General features: G+C 31.4%; 1 protein-coding gene across 5 annotated transcripts in view; it reads right to left on the bottom strand.

Annotated features, from left to right (window-relative positions):
• Positions 1-436: 436 nt before the first annotated feature.
• The window catches only part of LOC134710086 (calcium-independent protein kinase C-like), a 32,150-nt gene continuing 22,308 nt past the window's right edge, over positions 437-10,278 (bottom strand). For all 5 annotated transcript variants that reach the window (XM_063570270.1, XM_063570273.1, XM_063570269.1 and 2 more), the window contains 8 exons: positions 8,390-8,471; positions 7,458-7,633; positions 6,021-6,194; positions 5,576-5,730; positions 4,472-4,610; positions 3,426-3,614; positions 2,637-2,786; positions 437-1,963 (listed from right to left, as the gene is read on the bottom strand). In XM_063570270.1, coding sequence (XP_063426340.1) covers positions 1,793-1,963; positions 2,637-2,786; positions 3,426-3,614; positions 4,472-4,610; positions 5,576-5,730; positions 6,021-6,194; positions 7,458-7,633; positions 8,390-8,471 — 1,236 coding nt within the window. In that variant the 3' untranslated portion in view covers positions 437-1,792. The remainder of the gene's footprint in view (positions 1,964-2,636; positions 2,787-3,425; positions 3,615-4,471; positions 4,611-5,575; positions 5,731-6,020; positions 6,195-7,457; positions 7,634-8,389; positions 8,472-10,278) is intronic.

Raw genomic sequence — 10,278 nt, 5'->3', positions numbered from 1 at the left:
TGAATTATTTTAGTGTAAAGATTAATAACTATTGCGTTATCAATTTAAAAATGAACCAAGGAAAGTAATAAGCCAGCATACTTATAGGGGGTGTTTATACTCGTGTCAGTTACCTTTTCATATTTTTTCTCTTTAAAGAACCCATCTTCAACCAGTTTTGTAACGACATTAAGATTTGTTTCAATTTTTTATTTTGATTTGTATTCGGAACACTTATTTTTTTACCTTCATCGCTATGGTAAAAGCTGCAATCGCTGCTGCAGATTGGACATATTGTATGTAGTAGTGTGCTGGTAGATAATTTGAAACGCGAAACTCGAATATTGATAATGTAAAATACATAATTTAAAAAAAATGACACTTTAAAAGTTTGGTCGTCGTTTCAAAAGTGAGGCATTTGCCTCATTTGCCTCCATTACGCTACGGCCCTGATCTGAATGAATAATAAAAATCTATCTGAACTAAACTGTTGCATCAGGAAAGGCTGAAATCTGTAAAAAATTATCCCTTATATTATTTGAACAAAATATTCAATTCAGAAAAGTCAGTTTAGACCAGATTGTGGTAATATAAACAAATATCTAATATCAACTAACAAACTGAACTTAAATTTCTTTTCAATACAATTTAATTTTTATCTCACTCAAATAAACCAGGACAGTAATGTGTAAGTTGAGTGAGTCAGTGTTGCACAAATTAGCTAACGTATATAGAAGGATTACAGTGGTAAAAAACAATAGTAAATATAACATCAAGTTTACAAGAAATGAATTAATTTGTACACTTATCACTAATTTTTCAAGTGTGATATTAGGTCATAGTGACCTAAACATTGATGTGTTGTACAATATCAATACTTGGATACTGAAAAATACCAATGAAAAAATACAAGTTTTTTTTAAATTAGACCTTGATGTAATACCAGTTGCTAGGGCAAAAAACCAAACAGTGAAAAATTGTAATGAATTGAAAATACAAATTCAACAAACAGATTAACCCATACTTTACAATATAAAGACCAGAGATATATCATCAAGTTTTTTTCTTTTTTAATACATCAAGCTTTTATTTCAAAATTTCGCACATTAATCAGGATTGCAGCCAAATTAGGTCTGTTGTCTGTTTCAGATGAATAATTGTTTACTTGTGCCAAGTTATGTTAGCTCACTTGAACCTGTTGTGCAGGTGAGCAAGAAACTTCAATGGCTGAATCTGTATACCCTGCTGTAAGATAAGTCACATGATTTTAAGAGTCTGTAACATTGTCCGTAATTTAATAAATAAATTAAAATTCTTAATTACAATCATTTAACTGTCAATGTGAATAGCCATTAAAATTGTTCAATATCAATCAAAGAAACAGCTTCTAATATGCATAAAAACAATAAATCATAAAAAACAAGAATTATAAAAATGACATGTACTGCTCACCTCTTGAGTGGAATAAATATGTATGAAAATTTTAGTGATAAGGAGCCTTTCTAATTTTTTATATGTTTGTGTATGAGACAAACATGTATATCAATCCCAAAATAATATTGGCAAAAATGTAATATAAATAATTCTAAAACTCTGATCTGATTTGATTGATTGCTTGCTGTTTCCTTAATGTCTAAAGTCAAAAATTTCATTCATATGCAAGACAAATTCATTTGGATTGAAAAAAATAATAAAAGACATGGTGCTGACAGTTGACGGATGCTGAAGTGATGTCATAAAATAGGACAATTACAATGAATAATGACTAGATGCAGAAAGACGTGGACTTGGCAATTTATTGTTTCCTCCTGTGTTAATGGATATCGGAGGCCTGTAATGTCTTTCCATAGTCGGGATTAATGAAAGAAAATCCACTAAATTCTTCCTGATTAATCGCCTTGACAACGGAGGGATCAACAGGGGTCAACGTTGGTTCTTCTGAAGTAAAGTCTTTGTCAAAATTGTTGGCATCAGTTTTAGATTTCTGAAAATTTAAACAATATGACAATATGTTAAATTCAAACTTGTCACACTTTTTCCCCACTAGGGGTCACTTTTATATAACACATATTTAACTACTTAAAATAATTCAAATCACATGACAAACAAATAATTTTTTACTATCAACTCCAATTATCAAGTGCACTGGCAGCACTATATATTATGAATTGTTCTTCTTTTATATGGACAGGGTGGGGTTTGTGTGGTTTGTGTGTTTCTTATGTCTTTCATTTGTATGTTGCATGTAGAAAACTTTAGTTTGTCTTCTGTTTGTTTTTTTCTTCAATTTTTTTTTCAATGGCATTGTCCGATATTTTTACGACAAGTTTGAAGTTCCCTTTGTTATCTTTGGCTCTATCTTACTTCAAAAAACATTAACTTTTCTATGGAGTTAAAGTTTGAAGATTTTGATTTTATAACTGATTGTATTGACTTTAACATCAGTTGTTTCAAAAAGAAAGTAATCCCTTTGAAAAAACATTTTTTTTGGTGGATCAAACTTTGGATTTCAAATATTTTGGCTACAAGCATAACTGAAGAGACATGTTTTGTCGCAATGCACATCTGGTGCAGAAAATTTGGTACCGTTAATGTTATTATGAAGCAAAATAAGCATTTTAACTCCAATTATTATTTTTGTTTGCCTATAAACTTACAATTTTTGGTTTGAATGGAGGTTTAACTTTTCTTTGTTCTAGAGCCTCCCAGTCAATCTTCTCATGGAAGAATGGATGAACTAAGATTGCTTTTTCTCCTCCTTGCTGTTTCACACACCCTAATCGTTTTGTTGGATTTTTCGTCATGAACTGCAACAGAAAGTATTCATTGTAATTATTTGGATTAAGCTCTTCATCTTTTATCTAAGCTTTGGATTTCAAATATTTTGGCCATGAGCATCACTGAAGAGACATGCATTGTCCAAATGCGCGTCTGGTGCAAGAAAATTGGTACGGTTAATTTTATTGCACTAGCCCAGAAAGCTAGGTCAGACATTAAACAGAATGGCAAACCACTTTACATGTACACATCATACCGACTCCAAACCAACTAATCTGCTCGCTTATTTCTCAATGCTTCATGCTTAAAGGAGAATTATTATATACCAATTTCAAAGTTTTTTGTTCAACCCAGTCAGTGATTTAAAACTCTTTAACTTGCACTTAAAGAAACACAACGACACAAGACTATGTAGGTCAGTGAGACAGCTCCAGAAATATAAAATAACCCAAACACAAAATAAATCTTAAGGTCAATAGTGTTGTACTTTTATATTCTGTCTGACAAGTTTCACTGTGTAATGAGATGTTTTGTTTGTTTTGTTTGTTATTGTTTATTCCAGTGTCTGCCTCCTTGGCTATATCATGGTGGCCATTTAAAAAGAAGAAGCTGGATTACCCAGAGGATACCACTAAAATTCCTGGAATATATCACCTAATAGTACCTACCCCTTTTAAAATTGCAACAGCTTCTCTACTAAGCCATACTGGATATAATACATCATCGTGTAATATAGATTCAAATAAATCTTCTTCATTGTCAGCTTCAAAAGGAGGCTGTCCCGCCATCATTTCATACATTAATACACCTAACGCCCACCAATCTACTGAAGCATCATATTCTAATTCTTGTAAAATCTACAAAATATAGGCACCAATGGAATTGCTGACACATATACAATTTTATTTGGTATCTATAATGACCAATAATATATCTGTACAATGTAATTTTCATGTTATTTTTAATACAAGGATGTTTTGCTACATTATAATCGAATAGGTGTGCTCAGTTGAAGTGTTCCGAACATGTTCCATCTGTTCCAGTTACAGATATTAATCAAACAGAATTGCAGGGTCTTTTCTTTTTTTCAGACATAACTTTTCATTTGTAATTTTTTAGATTATGAATACACACCTATTTGAAATTTGTGCTATATAACCTATGGTACCTCAATACCCCTAAGAAAAGTTGGTACCCCGGGATTTGAAAAAAGTGTATAATAATTTCCATTTCACAGAATAATGATGACGATGGTAATTGATTGTTTTTAGTGTCCAGTGACAAATATAACAGCAGTCAGCAGAATGAGAAGAGGTTAATGTGAAGGGTCTTGTTTGAAATAGAACAAAGTACTGAACCTAGCCATTTATAACAATGAAGTCCACTATAGCTGGAACCCCAGGAATGAAAATGAATCTGGTTCATGATTTTTTAAGGTTTAGTGGTATAATGGTGTTTGCACAGTATAGAATTGGATTCATTTTTTGCATCTTTCAATTCTATCATATTTTTCTACAAATTGCATCAAAACTAACCAAATATTAAAAAATATATTCATAAGGCGGTTTATAGCTTGTTGTTAGGTGTAAGCCAGGGCCCCATGTTGAAGGCCATACTTTGACCTTTAATTGTTTACTTTTTACAAATTGCGACCTATCTCATTGGCACTCATACAACATCTTCTTTTTTATATATGCAAGACCAGTCAACTCACTTCAGGTGCTATATAATCCGGTGTACCACAGAATGTCTGCGTTAATTTACTTTCATGCATGCCTTCTTTACACATTCCAAAATCTGCTATCTTACAATGACCCTCAGCATCTAGTAGAATATTATCTAATTTTAAATCTCTGAAAAATAGTCACAATACAATGTTGAAATATAATATCAAAGAATTGTTTGTTCAACTAATACATTCTATAAATGCACATCCAGTAATTTCTTTTATATCATAGGATCCTCTCTAACATTTTATAATGTCAATACAATTTTCTGTAAATGAATCACGAGCCTGACTGATGAGTCTTTTTGTAGACAAAATGCGCATCTGGCGTATAATATTCTATTTCTGGTATCTTACAACCACTGGGTCCCTGCAAATGGTGGTAAAATTTTCCTTCCCAAAGATATCACAACTCCAATAGTTGGCACATAATTATAAATTTCAAAATACTTTGGATATTGTACTTCAGGAATAGATTACTGTAACAGTGTTTGAAAATAACTTTCAGAATTTCAGTCTATCAGTGCTCTTCAACTTCCAAATTTATTTGGTTTAAAAAAATTATATTCTATATAGCTTCTCTTATAGATAAACTCATCATAGATACCAGGACTAAATTTAGTATATACACCAGACGCATGTTTCGTCTACTAAAGACTTATCAGTGACGCTCAAATCCAAAAAAGTTAAATGCCAAATAGTTTTTGTGTTGACTCTTGTCTGGCATATACAATTTTAATCCATGTATCATTGTTAAGGTGTTTGGTACAAATTTTCCTACTTTTCCAATCATTTTTTTTTGTTCAATGCCTTTAGCTGTTTGTTACGATTTAATGTGCAAATTTACTTAGCATTTAGATTAGGATAGTTTCACAACATATAAGTACTTTCACTGTAGAATATATAACAGGAGTGCTGTGAAAGTGACAAACAAGCCTTTTAACTTTATGTATTTTGCCTTTTATGTAAAGGATTGGAATCCGACGCAATCTTATTGATGACTGACTGGAATGATCATTCTATCCACGTACATGCAAAGGAAACTCAACCAATAAGTGCCTTTTTCATCAATTATGTAATAATGTATCTAACCTGTATATAATACCATTTCGATGAAGGAACATTAGTGCTTGCGTTACTTCTGCTGCGTAAAATCTGGCCCTAGGTTCATCAAATTTGCGTGATCTTTGTATTTGAAACATCAAATCACCACCATTTACATATTCCATCACAAAAAACAAACGATCCTGAAAAAGAGGTTACAATTATCTAAATAACAATTCTATAGTAAATCAATGCTCCACTTCAACATCTTTGCAATTTCATGATCTATGAATTTTAAACAAAATAAATAAAGCCATACATTAAACAATCTTTTATGATAAGACATAGACTCGTACAAAGTTTCAAACTGCTGTTTTTTGCATGTACAACTTTTATCCCTGAAAGCCTTTGAGACAGAAGGCAGAGTTACTAGACCAGCTTTCACTATTGCAACAAATGTAAAACAAATTCTAGCAAATATTTGTTAACTGACCCTAGTTTGGAAGCATGAATGAAGTGCCGTAAGAAAAGGATGTTTCGCCGATAAAGCTAGAATGCGTTTTTCTGTCATCGTACACTCAACATCATCATCCTGTATTATAACGTCTTTCTTTAAAACTTTTACTGCATAAACTTCTTCTGTACCTCGCTTCTCTGCCAACATCACCTGAAAACAGAATAAATCATAAGAAACAGTGATGAAGCAAGCAATCCTTAGTGACTTCTCTGCAAACATCACCTGAAAACAGAACAAATCATTAGAATAAGTGATGAAACAAAAAATCTTTCACTTTTTTACATAAATAAGGCCATTAGTTTTCTCGTTTGAATTGTTTTACATTTGTCTGGTCGGTGCCTTTTATAGCTGACTATACGGTATGGGCTTTGCTCATTGTTGAAGGCCGTATGGTGACCTTTGGTTGTTAATGTCTGTGTCATTTTGGTCTTTTGTGGATAGTTGTCTGATTGGCATTCATACCACATCTTCTTTTTTATATTAGGTCATGATGAGGATTTATGGATTGTTGTTTGCTTTACGTTCAGTAGCAAATATCTTATGCAAGTTCAGTATAACCTATATAAAGGACATGACCTTATGAAATTAACAGATAGAACAGCCAACATTTCACACAAGATTGTCTAAACAGTCAATTGTTTAGGTGTCAATAAATTGAACTTTATTTGATGAAAAACACAGATCTATCATTAAATATGCCAAAACATGTTGGATACCTCAATGAAGGTTGTTATTTTAGAAACTTCTCATCTTTTAAGACACTGGTTTTTCATTTAAAGGAGTAGGTCCAGTAAGGGCCGATTTTGGCCTCAAATTTCAAGTTCATCTGACGAAAGATTTTAGACACTTTTTAAACACTTAAGTGTCTAATTCAGTTGATTCGAAAAGTTTATGTGAAAGATTTTAACTGATTTACTCATTAAAAGCGCTCTGATAGCTTAAATATGAAATATTTATCAAATATGCCCAAAAATGTCACTTTTCAAAGTTTTTGTCAAAAAGGAAAGTGGTCGCATCCGTGTTCATCCACAACCTTTATATATGTTCTGTATTATCATAAAATACAACTAACATTTCAATATTAAGAATGAATTTTAGGGGCAAAAAGGGGGCTTACTGAACCTACTCCTTTCCCTACATGCACAATTATTAGACAAATTAACCGCTTCAAATTAAATGTTATAGTACTGGTTTATTTTAATTTCACCTCTATATAAATTGAACTGAGTTTTTTTTTATTGAATTTTAAAATCAACTAAACACTTTCAAAACTTATGCAGGAGAGACAAGTTGACATTGGTCAGTTACTTGAAGAAGTATTTTGTCCCTCGTTGTATTGACCAATTTGTTTTTTTCTGTATCCAGTCCATAACCTTCCTATCATGTCACATGTACTTATATCATTGTACTTACCTTACCAAAGCTTCCTTTTCCTAAAACTTTAATAAATACAAAATCTGACAGCGAATATTTATCTGATTTCCATCTGCGGTCATGTGAAGGACTGTGAGGTCGCCCCGACAGGTAATCGTCAGGACATGAGACAAGAAGATTTTTGTTATCCCCATAACCACCTATGAATGTATCATCTGAAAAATAAAATATTTCATGTAATAATATTTTGTTTAATATACAATAAATCAAGGTCTGTCTATTTGTCCAAGATTAAAGGAAAATTCCTCTTTGTCATTGAGTTGGCAGGTGACAGTATTTTTTTTCTGACATTTATCACTTATTCTAACATTTCTAATTAGCAACATCACAATAGAATTTACAACTTTAAACTGATAATTTTCTCCCTTTTTTATATCTAAGATAAAGTTTTCTTGGATTATTAACAGGATAACATTATTATTTGAATTGACCTTTTTCAAGTGGTGTTTTCTTGTACTGTTAAAGGGTATTAAAACAACATTTTAATTTTGCTTTTGTTCATTTGGTGCTTTCTATATGACATTCAGCTATTTGTCCTCAAACTTAACCATGTCACATGCTGGTCAAGCTAATTATAATGAGATCACAAAGAGAACAGGTGAAGAAGGGACCTTCTAAACTACTTGTGTTGTCCTTAATTCAGAGCTGGTGAAAAATGTTTCAAGATGATATATAAACATGTAAGAGAGTCTAAATTTCAGAAATAAGACCTGAATATTAATAAGATTTTTGTCCAATTTGTCTTAATGAGGGGAGTTCATAAGCAGCTGTACAGTGTTGGCACTTGTGTAACACAGAATAAAAATATATGGTTTACTCAGTCTCTTAAAGGTCTATTTTCAAAATAACGTGTGATGTTAGGTTGCTGTCTTACTGTGTTTTTAAACCTCAAAATTGTCATTGACACTTACCATTTTCTCCCGGTAACACTGATAAAGGTGACGATGATCTATTGTCTGGTAACGATTTACTTGGGGAATCACTGTACGAGTGCTAAAAATAGAAATTTGGCAAAATAAGGCTATGATGCAAAATCATGCAGTTTACAATTGGAATCACAGTCCAAAGGTATAATGGGAAATGAAGGGACACATACAACTCTAGTAGAGCTCTGGTAGATGAGAGAGAAATGCAGTTTGTGGTACACATCAATTAACGTTGTAAAATTAACATGTTTTACTTACAATTCCAATAAAATCAATTATCCTTAATGCTAGATATATACACCAGTATCACAACTCCCTTTTGAGGAGCAGTATAACAAATATCCTATACAATTATAAATCATATTTCAGATATAGAATTTAACATGTGCTTCCTTATTCATAAATATTTACAAATATGGTATTTCTGTTTCTGTTTTAATTTTTTTCATCTTTATCATGTTGTTTATGTTAATACACCTTATCGCTATTTAGTCAAATCTGGGAAAAACATTTATACAAGTTCCTGTTTGGGTCATGCCGCCGAAAATAGAGGTTATCAGTAGTGAGCTGAGGGAAGAAAAACCTCAGAAAGCGGTCATCAAGAAACTTTGATAGATTATGATTTACTTTTTTCGAAATTAAAATTGAAGTAAAAAAATATTTTGTTTTAAGTATTTACTGTAGTTTAAACAGGTCTCATTAAAAAGTAGCATGCATGGTGAATTGTTTAAACAGGGTCCCAGATAGCTTCAACTGGATGAAAAAGATGTGTAATTATAAAACTTATCCGGAATGGAATAAATAGCGAGAGTAGGTCTATTGCCAGCAAAAATTGTAATAACAGCCAATAAACATGATAAACATGATTAACATGATAAACATGATAAACAACAATAATGCTTAATTTACAATTTTTATATTTTTTGGTAGATCTCGTTAAAATTGCATTCTTTTAAAACATAATGTATTAAGAAATTAAATTGAAGATAAATGCTATATCATATATCTGATTTGTAAATATTTAATTTCTATGGTTTCAAAGTCATCGAATGAAAATACACCATGAAAATTTACTAAATAAACAGCATGTAAACTATAAACAGTAAAGAAAACAATGTATTCATATTTATTTCTATATTCATGAACTTTAAATACATTTCCAAGTTCCTGTAAACTCAGAAATTAAAACTTGCATTTACAATTATGGCAAACATCAACTCTGGCAAAAAGGCAAAATCTAATTAATCCGATAGCTAATTTTATAAATTAAAATCGCTAGTGATATTATTAATTTTTTTTTATTATAAAACTTCTTCTGTTGCAATTTTCACATTAATTAAAACATTGGAATAATGTCTGAATTTATAATATTCAACAAACCTGAAGTAATTCGTGTAAGAAACATAAATAAAAGTTACACATCATATATCACAATAATCAATGTCTTTACATAATCTGTCTGTCATTAAACCAGCTTCAATAACAGACACACAGACACACACACAAATTATGTTATCCCTATGTTCCAATAAAACTCTTAACAAATGTAAATTATGACTTTTTTAATACCAAACCAGCATTTGTAAAGAAGCTAGCAGTAAAATACAAATGTAAATTCACAGCACTTAATTGCAATAAAGAATAAGCGCAGTATAAAGAGAGTATGTATGTTAGACAAGATCAGCTATTCTGCTGGTAAAGAGTTCAATCTATAGTGGCAGCAATGAAAAACATGTTAGTTTACAGAACCAGAACTTGTACTGAAGCAATAAAATTGAGAATTGTAGTGTGGAATGTGTCAAAGAAACAACAACCAAAGAGTAGATGACAGGAGATGGCCACCAATGAGTCTTCAGTACAGCATGAAACTCCTG

The sequence above is a fragment of the Mytilus trossulus genome, chromosome 3 (genome assembly GCF_036588685.1).
Source record: "Mytilus trossulus isolate FHL-02 chromosome 3, PNRI_Mtr1.1.1.hap1, whole genome shotgun sequence".
Taxonomy (NCBI): Eukaryota; Metazoa; Mollusca; class Bivalvia; order Mytilida; family Mytilidae; genus Mytilus; species Mytilus trossulus.
Note: the sequence above shows the minus strand (reverse complement) of the source record. Positions and strands in the feature narration are given on the sequence as shown.